The 22,212-nt window shown below is 41.7% G+C and overlaps 1 protein-coding gene and 1 long non-coding RNA gene across 6 annotated transcripts in view; one reads left to right on the forward strand and one right to left on the reverse strand.

The window, feature by feature from the left end:
• LOC141156558 (UDP-glucuronic acid decarboxylase 1-like) overlaps window positions 1–11,855 on the forward strand; it is a 94,560-nt gene extending 82,705 nt beyond the window's left edge. Inside the window, exons 4-8 of one of the 4 annotated variants that reach the window (XR_012247665.1) lie at window positions 2,576–2,636; window positions 6,438–6,495; window positions 8,682–8,781; window positions 11,119–11,230; window positions 11,334–11,359. Coding sequence is in view for 3 of the 4 variants with exons in the window: in XM_073642761.1 (XP_073498862.1) it covers window positions 2,576–2,636; window positions 6,438–6,495; window positions 8,678–8,781; window positions 11,119–11,250 (355 nt within the window). In the remaining variant the exon portion in view is untranslated. Of the gene's footprint in view, window positions 1–2,575; window positions 2,637–6,437; window positions 6,496–8,677; window positions 8,782–11,118; window positions 11,308–11,333 lie in introns of those variants that run through there. The other 3 variants (XM_073642762.1, XM_073642761.1, XM_073642763.1) reach the window with 3 other exon arrangements.
• LOC141156559 (uncharacterized) overlaps window positions 1–22,212 on the reverse strand; it is an 810,169-nt gene that overhangs the window by 592,340 nt on the left and 195,617 nt on the right. The gene's annotated exons all lie outside the window — the stretch shown is intronic.

A 22,212-nucleotide genomic window follows, 5' to 3' on the forward strand; every position in this document is an offset into this window, starting at 1 on the left:
TCTATAGTCTCCATAGGAGACTAGAAGCAGCAACTGTCCGATCGCCTCTGCTACATACAGGGGACGAGCAGGTCCCCTGCATGCAGCAGAAATGGTCCTGTGCTATGAGCGCCGACCACTAGGTGGCGCTCATAGCGACAAGATCATGACAACCACAGGGTTGTCATGCACGCCCATCGGCGACCCGCGATCACGTGACGGGGTCGCCGGTGGGCGAGGCTTATGACGCGATACCCGGAAGCGCGCGTTAAATGCTGCTGTCGGAGATTGACAGTGGCATTTAACATGTTAACAGCCGCGGGTGGATCGCGATTCCACCCGCGGCTGTTGCGGGCACATGTCAGCTGTAAGAATCAGCTGACATGTGCTCCGTTCAGTGAGGGCTCAGCGCAGCAGCCCTCACTGAACGGGGGGTACGCAAATATGCGTACTAATACGTCCCCGGTAAGTAAGGGGTTAAAGCGTAACTGACATTTTAATTATGTTTCATAAATCAATAGTGCACATGAAAATAAACAACTTTGTAATAAGTATTATCAGAGAAATCTGCTTCTTTCTCTGCCAAAATTGATCAGTCCTTATCAAAATTCTCAATTCTGAGGTAAAATGTGTCTTGAGTGAGGGCGAGTGCTCCATTCCTGAGAGAAGATGGCAGGTGCTGCTGCTAAGCTTCTATGGAAATACAGCTCCTCCTTCCTCCTCTCCTTCTATCTCTAGCTCCTCCTTTCTACATTCAGAATTTTGGTAGACTTAACAATTTTGGCGGAGCAAGAAGCAAATCTCTCTGATAAGAAATATTACAAAGATGCTTATTCTTACGTGTACTATTGATTCTTGGTATAAAGTGTAACTGTTTTTTAATTCCTGAGTCAGTCATAACATAGCCACATGTGGTGCTGAACAGGAGACCGGCAACATCAAAAATAGGAAGAGAGAAAAACTGTGGCCCTCACCCCATGGCTTCAAAATGATTCCTAGATTCCATCCGGGCGGAGGAGACAGGAAAGAGCGGCGGCTGTTTCACGCTCCATGCGCTAAATTCAGCCTGCATGAAGTGCTTGGCATTGTGATACGGACGTCGCTCTATTTTCTGTCTCCTCCGCCCGGATGTAATAAAGTAATAACTTTTTAGTCACGGGGTGAGTGACATAGTTTTGTGTTTTTGTTTTTCTTTTCCTATTTTTGAGAAACTATTTTTCCGACGTTTTCTGATCCAAAATCGCCAGGAAGATTATATAAACACACCCCAGGGATTAGTTAAGACCAATCTTGCCAGAAATCTCCAGGTAATTTTATGCTGCTACATTTTAGTTTGTTACATGTGAGTTATTGTACCCACTGAATCTGTAACAAATCCACTTTGTCTGAATGTCACCTTTATTTCTTGTATGATTCATTCAGTTGTCACTTGGTTCCTTCTGCTCTCCTTTTGTGGGATATGTAGAGGGTCCCGTTCATGTTTTTTGAGGTGACACCTGTTGGACCCATTTATTGATCTTTTTTTGTCTGAATGTAGCCTAAATAATGAATGACCAAAACTCTTCTTTCCTGCCGTCTGCTTTACTTGTGAGACCTTGCTGTGTTTGGTCTTTCTTTCCTGAAGGCTGCATTCAGACTACTGTATAAATCAGACCAAGATCAGACAGAAATGCATGGACTGGCCGGAGGATCTCCTGACCCAGGCGTGACCGCTTCATAGAAATATATGGGAGACCAGCTGGCCACTCCATGCATTGCAGTCTGATTTATACGGTCGTCTCACTGCCTTCTAAGGGTTAGTTAGGCAGCTTATCTCTGATCTCACTCCTGGACCGATTAATTGGCATACGGTGCGACCCAAACACTTCCAACCTTCAGTGGCCAAAGGCCACAAAATTTAGTTTAACAAATCCTGTAGCCATTGGTCACTGCTGTTGGGAAGAGTTTTGTCCACACTTTTGTCTGATCTCACCCTTACTGCAGACTTGTAATAAAATTGATGACAGAGGCGGACTCCGTCATGCCTTGTGCACAGCCTGCAGTGCTGAATATAACCAGCCTAGGCCACATTATGACAATACAATATACTTGTATTAGTTATAGGACTTGTCTGCTCCTCTGATGAAAGGCTGCAGTCATTCTATGTGATAGCGCACGCTGTAAGATTTCAGAAGTCTGCAATCTCGATTCTCTGGTGTCGCTGGCGAGAGCGGGCAGTCACATAACTAAAAGTATAAGTTTTGCATACATGCAGTCATATGCTAGTAAAAGCTGCTCAGCCCCAATACATGTTAATTGAGCGAGGCCGAGCACGTCTTGTCAGAATGTGGCCGGAAGTATGCAAATCGCTTACTTACGGTCACATTACTGCCTGCTGTCACTGACCACACCAGTAGAATCTTGACAGCGTGTGGTACACTCACCGATAAGATTCAGAGGTCTGGTCTGAGGTCACATAGAGGACTGCCGACTTTCATGAGAAGACCGGACAACCACTTAACGAAAGACAAAACCAACAGACCTTAGTTCCAAAGCGTAGTAGCTAATGGCAGATTTTAAGAAACCTTAACAATGTACTGGTTCTTCTCTCTACTAGTGACCTGGTTAATGGGCTTGTGGGTTTAATGAACAGCAATGTCAGCAGTCCGGTGAATCTGGTAAGTTTCCTTTTCTGGGTTTATATTTACATTCTGCTGTAATACTTCATCACTTAAAGTATATATGCGGAAGTCACACAAAATAACAGTGACCACATTTTCTGAACATTATAAAATACTATTTTTGGGGCTGCTTGTTTTGTTTTTATGACAGGTTTCTGGCAAAATCATTCTGATTTTAATCCCAGGTTCACGTCAGTCTTTCCTTCCTTTTACTCCTGGATGTTGCTTTAAAAAAAATTGCATTTGTAATTCCAACCTTAAAAGTATAAAAGGGCAGGATGTGACTGGAACATATCTACTCTCTTATTAAATGTAATTCTGAGAAATATTTTTTGAAAAATGCTATCTCCAGGAAAAAAAAACATAAATAGCCAGCTACCAACAAAGTACAAAATACATTCGTTTGCAGTATTGCGCTGAAAAGACGTGTGTAGTAATCTGAAGTCTCATAGGACTGTATGCAATCTTTTTAACTATTTCACAGTCTCAGCCTTAGTAATGTCCATGACCTCAACATATAAACTGATGGTAACTTATTAAATAGGCTGTTATTGGGCTGTTGCACTGACAGACTTCATGTTTTTTATTTAAATTAAAGGTCCAAAACTCATCCCTCTTGGTTATTTGTGATCAGACATATTTCTTTGCAGATCACTGACTTAGGCCACAGCCCCATCAGTATTTGGTCAGTATTCTGTCAGTATTTTTTATCCGGAGTGGGAGCCAAAACCAGGAGAGGAACAATCAGAGAAAAGGTATAATAGAAACAAGTCACCGACTCTGCATTAATCACCCACTCCTGGTTTTGGCTGCCACTCCTGAGAAAAAATACTGACCGAATACTGACCGAATACTGATAGTGGAGCCGTGGCCTTAAACTGACAGTGTCGCTGTTAGAAGCAACAGCATTCTGTCTGGATTGTGCCGAGTCATGCGCCATATATTTCAAAACTGCCCCCCATTAATTTAAAATGTGACATGTGCACTTTGTGAGATACAGTCACAGTTAAAAAATCCCCCCCCTCCTTTACATAAATGATTGCACAAGAAATGCAATAACTTAGTTGCTTCTGCCTAGCAAGCTTGCAGTCTGTAACTGCTGCTGACACCTATCTTTCTCTCCCCACTTTAATTTGATCAAATATATTGATTTGATTTATACTGCTCATTTGTTCATTCACTTTTAATTGTATTAATTGATAAAAATAAACTATTCACACTTCTGTTTTTTTTCGTTAAAGCATTCTTGTTTTGCAGCATTCTTTCCTTACACAGTGCATTGCAAGTGGTTTAGGGTTGTGTCTAAACTTCACCCCTTTCCAATGCATCACAGCCACATTTGATCTATTAAGAATATCTGTAGTATAAATTGGACTTGCAATATGCAGCTTGTCAATTTATGCTGTGACTGATGTAGATTGACATGCCCTGAATGACTCTAAGGTCATGTGCGCACATTGAGTATTTGATTGCAGAAATTTCTGCAAGGTTTCTGCATCTCGTGGCAGCAAAAACATTGCGTTTTTGTGTTTGTTGTTTTTTTAAGAGTTTTTGTGCAGCAATGAATGCTTTTTGGAGCTAAATGGAGATATTTGAAAAAAGAAACGTGGGACATGGCTTTAACCCTTGGATTACCGTGGGGTGAGTATATTGGGTTAATTTAAATGATTAAAGAATGTGTCTGTTTTATTTCAAATAAACACACACTGAGAATAAAACACTTTAAGTCTTTACTTACAGGTTTAGTAATGAGGGTGTCTGGCTGACACCTCTTCCTTACTAAAGCGAGGGCTTGGTGTCAGCAACACCTAATCCTATTACCCCTTAATCCCATTACCCCTAATGCCACAGTTTTGTCAGTACATGCGGATCCACCACATGTAATGACATTTCAATCGGTCAAAATCTACAGCTACAGAAATTGACATGCTGCGGGTGAGTTTATGAAATAAAATGAATTAAATTAAAAAAATGCTGTGGGCTCCCGCGTCCTTTTTGTAACCAGCAGAGGGAAAGCCAACTACTGAGGGCTGATATTACTAGCCAGGGAAGGATCCATTAGCTGAAAATATTCCCTGGGTATTAATAACAGCCCACAGCTGTTTGATTAGCATTTACTGGCTAGATTACAGGAGTCCCCCTGAAAAGAATTGACACATATGGTCCCACTATAAAATCTAACCAGCAAAGGCTAAACAGACAGCTTTGAGATGATATTAATAGCCAGGGAAGGGGCCATGGATACTGGCCCCTCCAAAGCTAATAATATTGGCCCTTAGCTGTCCCAGAAATTGTGCATCCATAAGATGCACCAAATCTGTCTCTTAGCCTCGCTCTTCCCACTTGCCCTGGTGCGGTGGCAAGTGGGGTAATAGAGTTGGGGTTCATGTCAGCTTTGTATCGGCACCTGACATGAAGCCAAGCTTAGTAATGGAGAGGTGTCTAAAAGACACCCCCATTACTAACCCCATAGTAAAGATTTTTAAATAAACACACGGCCTGAAAAAAATCCTTTATTTGAAATAAAAGTCCACACTGTTTTAATCATTTATTTAAGAATAAAAAACACAGTATACTCGCCTAACGCCTAATCTGCTGAAGCCATTGTCATCTGTTTTTTTTTTTTTTTACAATCATATCTCTCACCTGTCCGATGTGATGACATAATCCAGAGTGTCCCATGAAGATCTGGGTCAGTTCTAGAGCAGTCACATCAGCAATCACTGATGCACATGTTCTAAAGGATAGCAGGCTATACACTGATACAGGAGTGGAATCACTCCTGTGTTCGTGTATAGCGCTGAGCTGCCGGGACAGAGGTCACATGAGTTCATCAGCTGATGAGCTCCGGTGATCTTACTTACTGCACCACTGCTGTGTGAGAAAATTCTGTGTCGTAAGTAAGGTCACTGGAGCTCATCAGCTGATGAACTCATGTGATCTCTGTCCTGGCAGATCACGCTAAACACTGCCGGGAGCGATTACGCTCCTGTCAGTGTATAGAGTGCTGCCGGGTGATCCGATCGCCGTGGGACACTCGAGATTACGGCGAATAGGTGAGTATAATGTTATTTTAATATCAATTTTATTTTAACTTTTTTTTACTTTGAGCACAGGCGTCTGCTGATGAGACCACTTCTCCCATCAGCAGCGCCTGCTCTCTTGTAGGCTGATGGGAGGAGTAGTCTCTCATCAGCTGACGCATGTGACTTGCGGTCAATTCTTTGTGTGCTTTAGCCGTCTTTTTGACCCATTGACTTAAATGGAGTCAATCAAATACACAGCAAATCCGCAAATATTTTTATACCTGCGTTTTTGCTGCAGATTTGACTGACTCAATTCAACTCAATGGGTGAAAAAAGCGACAAAAAACCACAAAGAATTGACATGCTGCAGATTTAAGTGCAATGCAAATCCTGCCAGGAAAATTCCTGATCATGTTCACAGCACTTCAGGATTGTCATTGCATTAGCTGGCAGAAGAATTCACTAGCGTTTTGGCCCATTTCTGTGTGGGAAAAACACTGCAAAAATGCAGTGTGAACATAGCCTAAAGCCAGGGCAACATGGAACCACATTAGTATGATAGGGAGGCAACACATTGAATTGAATGGCACGTGACTTGCTGAAGGGTAAAACTATTCTACAATATCATTATTTTGTACATGATTGTCCATTTCACCTGGAAAAGTAATTGGAGTTTAAAGAACCGTAAGCCAATCCTAAATTCATCTCCGCATTGAGGTTATTAATTACAATTTGCAATTAAAGCTGTAATCTGCTGTTGTCTTCTCCACAGGGAAACCCAGAAGAGCACACCATCCTGGAATTTGCCAGATTAATTAAGCAACTTGTTGGTGAGTTCTCGCCCCCCTGAGAAATCCTGCCAATAGTTTATTAGATGTGTAATCACAAGGTGGATAATTGTGCACTGTGCGTGAATTGCTGATAAAGGTCTGTGATTAGTATTGATACCAAATTTTTTTTCTTACAAGTGTTTTATTGATTTTATATCTTCACCCAATGGCAATGCACTCTTGTTGGCTTGTAAAATTGCCTTATCCCAGTCTATAAATGTCTACTGACATAACATGTAAATGGTATTTTTTTAGGCATGTTCTGCTACATCACTGTCTAAATGAAAATGTATTCTTCCAAATGTCACTATTTGTCCTTGCAGCTCGTATCTTCCTATTGAAAGGGAACCTGTCCCCATGAAAATGCTCTGAAATCTATTGGCATTGTGTTATGGTCAAGGAGCATCTGAGCAGATTGCTGTATACTGGACATTTGATACAGTATAAAGTAAATCCATTGGGGTTTTCCCTCGAACAAAAGTTCATTTTAATCAAGAGTTTTTGGAATAATAATTTCCACAATTGGATGTATTTAAATAAAATGTTCCTGTGTGGAGATGATCTTATAAATGTGCCCCTGCTGTGTACTGTGTAATGGCTCCTGGGCATGGGAGGAAGCACAAGATTATACAGACATTACAGCACAGGATCACAGATGACTCTTTCTCTGAGGTAAAACATTTCACTGCCTGTTTTTAAACAATGTTTTACTTCAGAGAATCATTTGCAATCTCGTGTTGTAATGTCCACATACTTTTTTTTCCCCAGCCAGGTGCTGCGGTATGATCAGACCATGCTCCTGCAAGGTCAGACACAGCAAGGGACAATTTATAAGATTATCTCCGCGCAGGAACATTTTATTTTAATACATTGAATTGTTATTATTCCAAGATGATTAAAATGAACACTTGCTCTTGAGAAAAACCCTTTAAATTCTTGCTTGTTCTTGGATTAGAGGGACGGGGGCTGGTCTTATCCGTGATTGACGGCCTTCACGGTCTAATTATTCAAGACATACTGGCAATGAATGAGTTACTCCACCCACTGGACCACTGTATTTTCTTTTCTCTTTTTATCACACAATTTTGATAATGAACAGAGTATTTTTTTTTACAAAAATATTTTGGTTATGCTGCAACTCCGAACTTTTACAGCAAAAATAGTCTCTCCAGTAAAAAAGAAATAAGTAAAAAAAAGTAGTCTCCATTCTTGATATTTAAATGGAAACTGCTCTTCCATATCCATTTGGCCTCTGGAAAATAGAGCAGGTGCCCTCACTGTGACCACGCTGCTGCTGGACCTCATTTGTGACTTGTCCTTCTCATGCATTATACTTACATGTGTTATTGCTCATTCAGACGATGATTTTTCTCATACCCAAAAAAACTGAACAATTTTTCATCTGTGTTCTGGTCCGTGTCCGTTTTACCATCAGCTTCATCAGTTTTTTGTTTTCTCATATGCAAAAGCAAAATAAAAACTTGGTGTCTCGGGCTTCTATAAGCAAACAGACAGCACATGTGATATGTTTTCTTTTTTCTTTAATGGACCCATAGACTTGGCGAGTTTGACCTGTGAACTTGATCAAAATCGGACAAGACTTTGGGTAATTTTACAGTGGTCTGCCCCAAAATACAAACATGTGAACTGCGCCGTAGACTATAAAATATGTACAAGTTCTATCAGTGTTTTTCATGTTTAAATTGGCGTCTTAATGAGGCTTTGGTAGGAGAACATCATAGGCCAGGCATATTTTTATTTTTTACCCATGGCAAACATTGGACACTACGATACTGCACTTAACATTCTATGACTTATAAAGATGAGCAAAAAGATTTTCACTACCTTGTTCCAAGGTACTTTTTGTACTTTGCGGCTGCCATCCCAAGGAAGAGGAAACTTCCTGGGCCATCACTTGAATGCCAACATAATGGGCACTTCTTGCGATTACATACACCCTGCCATATAATGGTAAAATGCTCTTCATGACATCGCTGGGGTCCACTAATCGCAAGATGCCGGCATTCGAGTGTCAGCCGAGGAAGATCGTGCTGCGCTGGTTAAGATGCCATGGAGCGCCAAAGTCAATAATCTTTTTTGCTTTTTTTTTTTTTTTTTTTTAATGATTCAAAGAAGGAAAAAAAACACAAACCACTATTAAGCATATGTTCTTCCATTATAGGGAGTGGTGGAGAAATACAGTTTCTTTCAGAAGCTCAAGATGATCCACAAAGGCGAAAACCAGATATCAGGAAAGCCAAGCTTCTACTTGGATGGGAACCTGTGGTATGTATACTGGAGTTTAATCATAGCATCACTGCCTCAGTAGAGGTAAAAAAATATATATCTGTATGTGTGTTATATATAGTGTTGAGCGATACCTTCCGATATCAGGAAATATCGTATCGGATTGGATCGGACCGATACCCAAAAAATATCGGATATCGCCGATTCCGATACCGGAAACCAATGCAAGTCAATGGGACACAAATATCGGAATGAAAATAAACCCTTTCTTTCCTTGTAGGTTAATTCTACATGAAGTAAAACAACTAAGAATAATGTAGAATGTATTACGCGAAAAGCCGGCAATTCATCAGCGGCATACACCGGTACCCGACAATTTACAACAGAAAGAATAGAGCTTCACACATAGATAAGATAGATAGAAACATGTCAGTCACATATATATGAAGTACAGTGACAGTGTTGCTTACTGTACTTGTCATTTAGTGTAAAGGATTTATTTAAAAATATAATAGTGTTTTCATGCACCGTCTCTTTAAAAAAGCCGGCCGGCAATTCAGCATCTGTACCCGACAATTTAGAATAGAATTTAAATGAATTTCATGAAATAATTAAAAAAAAAAATACGTGGGGCTTCTCCCTATTTTTGTGTCCAGCCAGGTACAACTAGGCAGCTGGGGGATGGAATCTGCAGCGCAGGGAGGCCCAAGCTTTCTGCCCCCCCCCCCCCCCCGGTGCAAATTGCAGTCCGCAGCCACCCCGGAAAATGGCGCGTTCATAGAAGCTGGATGCTGTACCTGGCTGGCATACAAAAATATGGCAAAGCCCACGTCAAAATTTTTGGGAAAAATCAATTAAAAAATAAATAATAATTTAGGGACTGCATCTTTATTAACTCCTCAAATGTCATTTAGTGTTAAAATAAAGGATTTATTTAAAAAAAATTGGCGTTTTATTTGAAATAAAACACACAATTTTATTTAATTCTTAGTTTACTAAAAAAAAAATAGTTACCTGTCCACGTGTAGTTTTTTATTTTTTACTTTATTTTAGGTGGCGATCGGCAGGAACAGGTAATGTATGAACTAATTTATTGTAGGTAACTACTGGCCACCAATGAAATGTATTTAAAATTTATTGGGGACACAGTAGGGAAATTTATATAGCAGGATCAGGCTGATGGGAACTACTGCTCCCATCGAGCTGATCCTGCTGGCACGAGTGGACAGGGGACAGACATAGGCCGATGGGAGTAGTAGTGTCACATTGGCCTATGTCTGCCAGCATGCACACACTCGCAGACATCGCACAGACACCGCACACACTCGCAGACATCGCACAGACACCGCACACACTCGCAGACATCTCACAGACACCGCACACACTCGCAGACATCTCACAGACACCGCACACACTCGCAGACATCGCACAGACACCGCACACACTCGCAGACATCGCACAGACACCGCAGACATCGCACAGACACCGCGCACACCCGCACACATCGCACAGACACCGCACACACCCGCAGATATCGCACAGACACCCCGCACACACTCGCAGACACACGCACAGACACCCACACACACCAATCATGACGGGCTGATCGTCTGGGAGGTGAGGCTGACCTGTGCGGCCGTGGGAAAGTTCATGTGAGTTCATGCAATGCAGTCAAGCATGAACTCACGTGAACCCTCTGAGGGCACCGCGGCTACTTCAAATGAACAGCTGATCAGCATCACCTGATACCTCAGCTGTTCATTTGAAATAACCGGCGGGAAAGCGCAGCACAGAACGGGAAAGCCGGCGGTGAAGTCTTTTCACTGCCGGCTTCCCCGCCCGGGTCCTTCGCTCCCCGCTCCTTGGTGCTGCGCTCCCCGCCCGGTCCTAACTTACGATCGGGATGGGAGGTGGCGAGGGGAGCGGAGGATTGGGGTGGGAGGCTGCGGGGAAGCAGTATGGGGCTGTGTGATTGTTTAAAAGCCGGCGGCTTTTTACCGCCCGCCGGCTATTAAACAATCAGGAGAATTCTCCCACGATGGGATGGCATTCTGATGACAGGCTGGATCTCAGCTGAGCTCTGCCATCCAGCTTGTCATACTTCAGAGACACTGCAGAGCGCAGGCATTATGGGAACTTCCGATTCCGGTATTCGATATTGTAAAAGTATCGGAATTAAGTATCGGAATTCCGATACCGCGAATATCGGCCGATACTCGATATTTCAGTATCGGAATGCTCAACACTAGTTATATATTATATCATTTCATATATATACTATTAATCTATTTTTTTTTTTAGATTGTTCTTGTTGACTTTGGTGTAAGTTCAGAAAGCTACGGTAACATGGTTTTTCTTGCTATTCTCTCTTCTCAGGTTCCACTAGAGGAAGGCTTGAATAAAACAATTCACTACTTTAGTAAAGAACTTGAATACCAAGCAAATAACCAATATATACCCAAGCCAAAACCGGAGAGAATAAAAAAAGGTAGAATGCGACATAACTGAACACTCCGTGAAGAAGAGGGGCTATCTTGATGGTTTACAGGATGTAATTTTTGTTCTCCCTTTCCCCTTGGTTCTTTTACAAGAAAATAGAGACTTCTGAGGGGCTATCATGAAGAATAAAACTGGAATTTCCCTATGAAGCTTGCTTTAAAGGAATGGATGTGCCTAATAACATTTGAGAACTGCAAACATTGCCTTGCACTTTTTAAAGATGTCTTTCTATGTACAGTAGAGTAGGAAATACATGGAAATCTCCACATTTTATATATCTTGCCGTGACTGTTTTTGACAACTGTCTGAGGACAGGTCAGCCCTATTGCTGGTGGTGGGGCCAGCTAAGAATCACCAGTTAGTCCTTTCAGACTCTGCCGAATACAACGGGTTTAAATTACTAGTTTCTTTTTGAAGCTGAAGCAGACATGGAAATAAAAATGCCAATTTATTTATATATGTTTAAAGAATATGGTAGGTCCATTAATATGGTATGTACTCTATGCATTACATTGGGGCAGTCTTGTAAGGGTCCACTCTTTCATACTGCCAATTTAGATATACTCCTGAAGAGTGGGAAAACATGTGGGAAAGCTTTGTTTTTTTTTGTTACTTAAACCTTATCTTTGTTCTCCTCAATGTTCACAAAGCTGTACATTTCAATTTGAAAGCAGCTCTGATAAATAAGAATATTTTGAGTCCCTATTGTGTTGTTAAGTGTATTCTTGGATAAAGAAAATAAAGTATTATCAGTTTATGGTGGTTGAATATGCTATTTTAATAAAATAAATAATAGTTAACTGGTGCTTTTCTTGTCTATATTAATTGACATTGCTCCTTGAGTAACTGAAAACTATTTTCTTAAAGGAACTGTCTGGTAACTTTATATTGATGACATATCCAATAGCTCCAATATCCAATAGGTAAGTCATCAATATAAAATAGGTAGGGGCTTGACACCCCACCAATTAACTGTTTACATCTTGTCCCCACAGGTGATAATTGTGTGGAGTGAAACATTGCATTTCATACACAGTGGGATGCTGCCAACCTACTTCTATTTATTTGAATAGGAGCGGATGTGAAGTATCCGGTCGCAGTCAATCACTATTTGGTTGGCGGAGCTCTGCTGTTCTGCTTCGAAACTATTCCCTTCCAGCCACCGACACACAAAACTGATCAATAGCTGTCAGGTCAATCTGATATTGATGACCTATCCTAAGGATAGATCACCAATAATAAAGTACTGGACAACCCCTTTAAGCCCTTTACAACTAATGATGGACATAGCACGTCATGAGCGGGTGTCAGTTCTGGCACCATGACATGCTATGTCCGTCATGACTTTAAACAGTCACTGCATGTAAAAACGCAGTGACAGTTCAGTGCCGACAGCTGTCACTGATGGCGGGAAGAGGTGCGGGGACCTATGCCATCAGCCCCTGGACTCAGGGTGCTGTGATCAGTCAGTCAATCTGACTGACTGATCACAGCATAAGCGCGCATCGGTTTTGGAATAACAAGTTGGGGCTTTAATGTTTTTTCTTTCTAAGAAAAGGATTCCATCTTGCCACCCTTTCCCACAGGCCAGACATATGAAGAATACTGGAGATTGTTGTCATAATTCAGTAGACAACCAGTATTTTCCAAAATTTCTTGCAGCTCCTTTAATGTTGCAGTTCTCCTCTTGACAGCGTTCCAGACCAATTTCCTTCTAGTATTTTTATTAATATTTGAGGCACGTTCAGTTCTAGGTAATGTAACTGTTGTGCCAAATTTAAGCCACATCTTGATTACTGTCTTCATCAAGGTTCTAATATCTTGGAATTTATTTATTTTTATACCCACCTTCTGACTGGTAACTTTCAACAATGAGATCCCTTTGCTGTCTTGCAAGCGGTTTACAGACCATGGCCTTTTCTGTTAAATGCAAGTAAGAAAATGTCAGGAAAATCCTACTAGATTATATGCGGTTAATCAGAATGACTAAACATAGTCAGCCGTGTACGGACTACTATTTAACATGAGTTTAAATGTGATTTGCTAATTTTTAACACAATCACATCCCCAGTTGTAAGAGGGTGTTCACACTTATACAACCACATTAATTTAGTTTTATTTCGCCCTCAATATTATTTCAGTTTGTTTCTGAATGAATTTGTGCAGATTATGGGCAACATTAAAGTTGGAAAAAGTTCTGAAATTAATTATTTCTTCTTGGTATAATTTTTTTTTCATGACAAAGCCCTGGCATTTTAACAGGGGTATGTAGACTTATTTCTTCTGTAACTAATACTCTACAAGATGCCATATTTTTTGTGCAATTTTGGCTGATGGGACAACAGATTTGAAATGGTTAAAGTGGCGAAAATGTTATGTAGTTTTCTAAAACAGTAAGTTTGTGATGAAGGTTTATAACGGTGCCGGATAAATAAAGGGGAAAAACTATTGAGTCCACTAGATTAACCCCTTAAGGACCGAGCCACTTTGTAGGTTAATGACCTGGCCTCATTTTTTAAATGTGATCAGTGTCACGTTCTGAGGTATTGCAGTGGGAAAAAAATTCCAAGTGCGTTGAAATTGCAAAAAAAGTGCAATTCCACAATTGTTTTGGAGTTTATTACCATATTAATTTTACAGTAAAAGTGACCTGGCAATTTGGAATGAGTGAACCCGAAAGGTAAAGTTCGGGGTCCGTACCGAGCCCCAAACACTGACATTTTACTATATGTCCAGTTTCCTGTTCGGGTTCGCCAGTCTAATAAAGCTTGTTGAAAGTATTAGCATGGCTGTGATTGGCCAGCGCAGCACGTGACCCGGCCTGTATAATGGCCTCATCACGAGTGTCGCAATTATGCCCTCATTAGTGTAGGGATAGGATGCAGCTGGAGTGATGGACAGATTCTGACTGTGCACTCTGCAAACTAGCCACTGTGTGTACTGTGCCTTTAAGCCGCCATGTATACCCTGCCCCCCCACCCCCGTCTGTGAGAGTACTGTGCCTTTTTAAGTCACTGTGTTTTCTAGTAGTCTTGGAAATAAACAATTGGCATCAGCTGTCTTGTTGCCATTTCTAGGCCCAAGAAATAATTTCTCAGGACCGCTGTGTGTTTTCTAGTAGTCTTGGAAATAAATAATTGGCATCAGCCATCTCATCATTCAAAGGCCAAATAAATAATTTTTTGAAGTCTGTGTGTGTGTGTTTTCTAGTTGTCTGGGAAATACATAATTGGCATTAGCCAGCTCGTTGCCATTTATAGGCCATAGAAATAATTTTTCAGGACCACTGTGTGCTTTCTCGTAGTGTTGCAAATAAATCTATTCTTCTGCCATCTCTTTACGAGTAGTGTTTAGAAAAACCAGTTCCAAAAAATGAGAGCATCAAATGGGGGACGTGGCCGTGGTGTCACAAAAAGCTTTTACATCCAGGTACTTAATAGATGACGTCTCTGGAGTCATCCTCTTCCTTTTCTTCTTAATTTTGTCGAGATGCCATGATGACTTTTCTCATCCACAGCTCGTCTCGGCAGCCTTCTATCTTCTCAGGTCTTCTGCAGCACATACACAATGCCCTTATTATATAGCTCCTGAATAAAAATATCTGTCCTATGCTGAGCCCCTGAATAAATAATTGCCCCTCACTATATTCTCTGCACAAAATATGACCCACACACTGTGCCTCTTATGGTACATGCTCCCCACACTGCCCTCTCCTTTCCATACTGGGCCCCCTCTTCACACTGTCCTCTCACTGTCCCCTGTATAGGACAGTCTCTATACTGTGCCCACTCATCACACTCCCTCTCCTTGGTATACTGTCCCCTCCTGGCTGTGCCCTTACAATGTCCCCCCATGCTACCCCTCCACATACACACTATTCAGTCTTTATTCAGTGCCCACTCACATTTTTCTCCCCCCATACTGTCTCCTCGCACTATTCCCTCACACATCTCCCCTTCCCATCTCATACATTTACCCTCTCTTTTTCCATACGGCCTCCCCACACATCTCCCCCACTCACCATACTGTGTTTGCACAGATCCCCCCCTCCCCCCATACATGCCCCCCATTTCACCCCTTGCTCCTCATATTGTGTCTTCAAATGTCTCCCGCCACTCATATTATGTCTGCAGCGGTCCCATCCTTGCTCCCCAAACTTGTGTCCTCAAATCATCCCCACCCCGTTATACTAAATGTTCTACACACAGTAAATCTCCCCTAGCCTCGTTACACTAAATTTCCCCCTTCACACAGTAAATCTTACCCAGCTCCATTACACTAAATCATTCCCAAACAGTATATACCCCCCGACATGCAGTAAATATCCCCAACACACATAGTATACCCCCCTCCCACACAGTAAATATCCCCCAGCCCCTCGTTACATTTAATCTTCGGTGTCTTCAGCTCAACTGCTGTGGAGCATTTTCCACCAATGTTCTTCACATTTCTCAGCACCGGTGAATGACGCTAGCAGCATGATCACATGGTCTGATCGCGCTGCTGGCATCGCTCTGACCCAGCGGTGAGAACTTCAATTGTTCACTGGGAGCCAGCGGGTTGCATGTTCTGTGCGGCCACCGGGGAAGATTAGACCACCGCATTAGGCTGCCCGACTGCGCCCCCTTGCCAGCTGCGCTTGGGGCACATGCCCTGGCTACCTTCCCCTAGATATGCCTCTGGTTTGGGGGACAACTACCATAACGCACAGGAGCTGTGGACTGAGATCAAACAGCAGCTAGATAATATAATATTGTCACTCAAATTGAATAATTTTTTTTTTTGTTCATTGAAATCATATTTGTCAAATTGTGTTTGCAGATAACAGGAGGTGCTGGTTTTGTTGGGTCTCATCTCACAGACAAGCTTATGATGGATGGCCATGAGGCTACAGTAGTAGACAACTTATTTACTGGTAGGAAAAGAAATGTGGAGCACTGGATTGGCCATGAGAACTTTGAGCTCATTAATCACGATGTTGTGGAACCACTTTACATTGAAGGTAAACACTTCATTCTTTTCTGGGGCATTCCAGCTTCTTCAGTCTCTTTATTGATCATGTAGACTTTTTTTATTTTTTCCATCCATCTGAAGGACCAGTCTAAAAAATTAAGTGCTACAGTCAAAAGTATTTTGTAATAGGTTTACTGAAGGTAGACCCTATACGGCCAAAAGTAGATGACCAATATTCCTAATTTTTCTAGTTAGTATTTCGACTACATCTATTGCAAACAGATGCGAAAAGTCAAGCACACAGCCATGCCATTTTCAAATATAAGTAGTAATAGAAAGTTCTTACGTTTTAAAGAATTGTGAATATGAAGCTTGAAATTGGTCTCCATGGTCAAACAGCTTCTTTAAGCCTAAGATCACAATGCCAAATATTCTCTGCAGTTATAGGGAATCTGTCACCAGCTTATGCCACCGCAACATGATGTAGAGGCAGGGACCTTGTTTCCAGCAATGTTTAACTTGCTGGGCTGTTTGCTGTAGTTTTGATAAAATTGGGGTTTTAGCTGCTGCAGATCTACCAATATATATATATATTTTTTTTTAAATGCTGAGCTCTGTATAACACGGTCCATGCCACTGACAGCTTTCTGTACTGCTGCCAATCAGTGCTGTGAGCGGAGTTATACAGAGCTAATCAATATGGAGGACTACCTGGAAGAAGGCTTGCTAGTTCTTAACTGACTTGCTGTTTAAAACAGGGTGTGTGTGTGTGTGTGTGGTGTGTGTGTGTGTGTGGGTGTGTGGTGTGTGTGGTGTGTGTGTGTGTGTGTGTGTGTACAGTACAGACCAAAACTCATGTGAGACAGTTTCTTTGTAGCGTTTGATGGTTTTTCCAACTGCACTTGGGGACACTTTCAAAGTTTGCCCAATTTTTCAGACTGACTGACCTTCATTTCTTAAAATAATGATGGCCACTCGTTTTTCTTTACTTTGAATTTGTATTATGGCAAGAAAAAAGCAGCTAACAGTCTATTCAGTAGGACTATCAGCTGTGTATCCACCTGACTAATGCACAACACAACTGATGGTCCCAACCCCATTTATAAGGCAAGAAATCCCACTTATTAAACCTGACAGGGCACACCTGTGAAGTGAAAACCATTTCCGGTGACTACCTCTTGAAGCTCATCAAGAGAATGCCAAGAGTGTGCAAAGCAGTCATCAAAGCAAAAGGTGGCTACTTTGAAGAACCTAGAATATAAGACATATTTTCAGTTGTTTCACACTTTTTTGTTAAGTATATAATTCCACATGTGTTAATTCATAGTTTTGATGCCTTCAGTGTGAATGTACAATTTTCAAAGTCATGAAAATACAGAAAAATCTTTAAATGAGAAGGTGTGTCCAAACTTTTGGTCTGTACTGTATGTATATATATATATATATATATATATATATATATATACATATACATACACACTAGATGGTGGCCCGATTCAAACTCATCGGGTTTTCTAGAATATGTATGCGGTACACCGGGCGCAATCAGCACAGCGGTGTTTAAATTTGGCGCCAATATCGTTGACTGGTCGTGGCCGGGGGGCGCGACCAATCAGCACAGCGGTGTTTAAATTTGGCGCCAATATCGCTGATTGGCGAACCGTATTACTGAGGACCGGACCAATCAGCGACGTGGGATTTCCTGGACTGACAGACGGGATAAGACGATTATATATATTAGATATACACATATGCATACACACACACACATATACATACACTGGTGTGAAAAAGTGTTTGCCCCTTTCCTTGCATATTTGTCACACTTAAATGTTTCAGATCACAAAACAAATTTAAATATTAGACAAAGATAACACAAGGAAACACTTAATGCAGTTTTTAAAAGGAAGGTTTTTATTATTAAGGGAAAAGCAAATCCAAACCTACAGGGCCCTGAGTGAAAAAGTGATCCCCCTCCCTCCTTAAAACATAAATTAACTGTGGTTTGGTGAACTTTCCTAGGCGTGGCCGGCTGATCAAAATTACCCCAAGAGCGCAGCAAAGACTCATCCAAGAGGTCACAAAAGACCCCACAACAACATCCAGAGAACTGCAGGTCTCACTTGCCTCAGTTAAGGTCAGTGTTCATGACTACACCATAAGAAAGAGACTGGGCAAAAATGACCCGCATAGCAGAGTTCCAAGACAAAAAACACTGCTGAGCAATAAGAACATAAAGGCTCATCTCAGTTTTGGCACAAAAAATCTTGATGATCGCCAAGACTTTTGGGAGAATACTCTGTGGATTGACAAGACAAAAGTTAAACTTTTTGGAAGGTGTATGTCCCATTACATCTGGCGTAGAAGTATCACTGCATTTCAAAAAAGGAACATCATACCAACAGTAAAATATGGTGGCGGTATTGTGATGGTCTGGGACTGTTTTGCTGCTTCAGGACCTGGAAGACTTACTGTGGTAAATGGAACCATGAATTCTGCTGGTTAAACAAAAAATCCTGAAAGAGAATGTCCGGCCATCTGTTCATGACCTCAAGCTGAAGTGCACTTGGGTTATGCAGCAGGACAATGATCCAAAACACAGCAGTAAGTCCACCTCTGAATGGCTTAAGGAAAACAAAATTAAGACTTTGCAGTGGCTTAGGCTTAGTGCCCACGATGCAGAAATGAAGGAGAAATTTTCCTGAGTATTTGCATGCGTATTTGCCATGCGTTTTTCCAATGCATTGTATAGGCAAATACGCATGCAGAAACGCACAAGAATTGGTCATGTCTGTATTTTTTCTGCGAGTAAAATCTGCGCAGAAAAAATACGGACCATGTGCACAGAACTTGCAGAATGTCATAGGAAGTCATGGGATAAGGTATGCAATGCGTTTCTGGAGCGTTTACGCGCTGCAAATATGCACCAAAATCCGCACCAAAAACGCATCGTGGGCACACCGCCTTAGTCAAAGTCCTGACCTTAAGAAAGCGGTTCATGCTCGGAAACCCTCCAATGTGGCTAAATTACAACAATTTTGCAAACATGAGTGGGCAAAAATTCCTCCAGAGTGTTGTAAAAGACTCATTGTCAATTATCCCAAACACTTGATTGTAGTTGTTGTTGCTGAGGGTGCTTCAACCAGTTATTAGGTTTAGAGGGCAATCACTTTTTCACACAGGGCCCTGTAGGTTTGGATTTCTTTTTCCCTTAATAATTAGGATCTTCATTTAAAAACTGCATTTTGTGTTTACTTGTGTTATCTTTGTCTAATATTAAAATTTGTTTTGAGATCTGAAATATTTAAGTGTGACAAACATGCAAAAGAATGAGAAATCAGGAAGGGGCAAACAACTTTTCACACATACACATATACATATATATATATTCATCTCACAATGTCACATTCACCGCAGGAGAGAGGCATTGGTAAGATGGGACAACCATTACAAACCAGCCACCTGATCAGACGTTATTGAACACCTTTCCAGAAGCTTTAATCAATCTTATCTACTGTTATTTTCTGAAGAGAGGAAACAAATGTCCTAAAAATAAAAAAATATAAAAATGAAAGTTAAAAAAAAATTAAATAATAATAATAATAGGCTCACCTCCACTATGAGCATTTTTTGCTCTTCTAATAATCCAAGCTTTCCTAATTGTTCTTCTATTTGCTCCTGCGTCTTCATATTCCTCTCCAGCACAAATGATGCATGCTGGGGCTGTAAGAGCTGTAATAGAGGCCTAGAAGAACCATCAGAGGTCAGGCCGATCTGGTTACAGCAAGAACACAGATACACGCTGTATAAGACAATGGTATGGAAACAAGATTTTAAAAGGAGTTATCAAACACTTTTATACTCCACTGGATAGGTCATTAATATAAGATAGGTGGGGGTCCAACCATCGGCCCCCCGATGATCAGCCGCCATCACCTCTGGCAAGATGCAGGCAATGTTCAAAGTGGAACAAAACCGCTCCGTACACTGCGGCCGCTGCCGGGTGCAGACCAGCTATTGAGGAGTACCGGAGGTGATCTGCAGCACCAGGCAGTGACCACTGGGGTGCGCTCTGTGCACAAGTTACATCCGGCCGTTGCCAGAGCTATAAACAACTTATTGGTGGGGAGCCAAGAGTCGGACCTACAACGATCTGATATAGACGACCTATTTTATGCATAAATCATCTGCATTAAAGTATTAGAGAACGTCTTTAAGAGCCCTGCATTTTCAGAGCCAAACTTCAGTCAACATCTAATAACCAATTACAATGTCTTTCTTAGGACTCGTTCACACAAATGTATTTTCAGTAGGAAAGTTGTCTGTGGAACAAATGGACAGCACTCAGACCAATGCTATTCAATGGGAAAGTGCAGAGGAGGATTTTTTTTTTTTGTCACTGATCGAATCTGTGTGTGAGCAAAAAATAAAGAAAGAAAATGGCAGCATGTCCTCGTTTCATCCGTCGACAAGATTCACCCATTCAAGTCTATTGGTACAGAAAAAAATCTGCTTTATACAGATACATTGCAATCCTGTAGCCCTGGAAACTGTAAATGGTTAAAAAGCCAGATTAGATCTGGACTGCACATGGACGACAAGTGAGAAAAGAATTCTCCCACTTTTCTGGATGAAACTCTGAATGATATTTTATCTGCTTGTGTGAACAGGCCCTTAGAGGTCTCGACAAGACGGAGGAGCTGATCCAGAGTGTCCAGGTAAAGCTAGCAGTCCAGGTAATGGCGGATACGGAGGCAACCATCCACATCGTGCTCCATGCCCTTCTCATCTGACGTCCGTGACAGTGATGCTCAGTGTAAAGCCTGAGCTCAGGAGATGTGGGCTCGGACCCTGTTCAGACACACTGGAACTGATCAATCTCCATTCAACATTATGAACGCAAAACTGGAGCACTGGCCCCACTCAAATATATTGTATTATGGTCAAATCATTCCCTTTAGGAACTGAGTGATGTGTAATAGAGGAGGATAAGGCCCCCCGTATCCAGCAATCTATTCTCTGATAGGCGAGAGGGAAGAGACGTCATCTCCTCCTTTCTGATAATGTCCCCTGTATCCTGGTGACAGTGATTGTGCCATCCCAGCAGGTGACACTAGAGCCGCTCCCCGCTCTTAGGCTATGTGCCCATGAAAACGCTTGTAAAACCGTCTGCCATGCAAAGCAATGTGAATTCGGATGTGCTGTGCACATGATGCGCTAATTAGCGCGCCGAATTCACATTGCGTTGCAAAACGCAGCATGACCATTTCTACCGCGATTACGCCGCAAATTCGCGGCCATTGAAAAGCAGCAACCCCGCAGGTATATGTGGATTTGCTGCGTTTCAATTAAATTCAATGGCCGAGAATTTGCAGCGTAATCGGGGTGCGTGTGGTACCCAGGATGAAGAAGAGACTACAACTCCTCTTCATCCCGGCTACCAAGCGGTGAAAAAAAGAAATAAATAAATTAAAAATAAAAAAACCCTGTATACTCACCTCTCCGGTCTGCTCCCGGCGGCGTCCTCTCTCCTCGGCGTCCAGCGGTGTACTTGCAGGACCTGCGGTGACGTCATCTAGTCAGCTGATGGTCACGCGACTGCTGACGTCAGAGGTCAGGTGATGGTCGCGTGACCATCAGCTGCCTAAATGACGTCACGCAGGTCCTGCCAGTATACCGCGGGACGCTGAAGAGAGAGAACGCCGCCGGGAGGAGACTGGAGAGGTGAGTATACAGGGTTTTTTTTTATTTTTAACTTTTTAATTCTTTTTTTTTTTTTTTTACTATAGATGCAGCATTTAAAGCATCTAAGTTGGTCACACAATATAAATCCATGCCGGTTGCATGGATTTATATTGTGTGACCAACTTGTCAAGCACTTTTCCAAGTTATGCTCAAAATCACTTGGAAAAGTGCTTGAAAAAACGCTGAAAAAACACTTCTCTCTGGCAGAAAAAATGCATGTAAATCTGCATGTAAATCTGCCAGAGAGAGGCAAAAACGCTCTGCATCAAATCT

Source organism: Phyllobates terribilis, unplaced genomic scaffold (genome assembly GCF_046119375.1).
Source record: "Phyllobates terribilis strain yellow unplaced genomic scaffold, ASM4611937v1 Scaffold_8__6_contigs__length_399053987, whole genome shotgun sequence".
NCBI lineage: Eukaryota > Metazoa > Chordata > Amphibia > Anura > Dendrobatidae > Phyllobates > Phyllobates terribilis.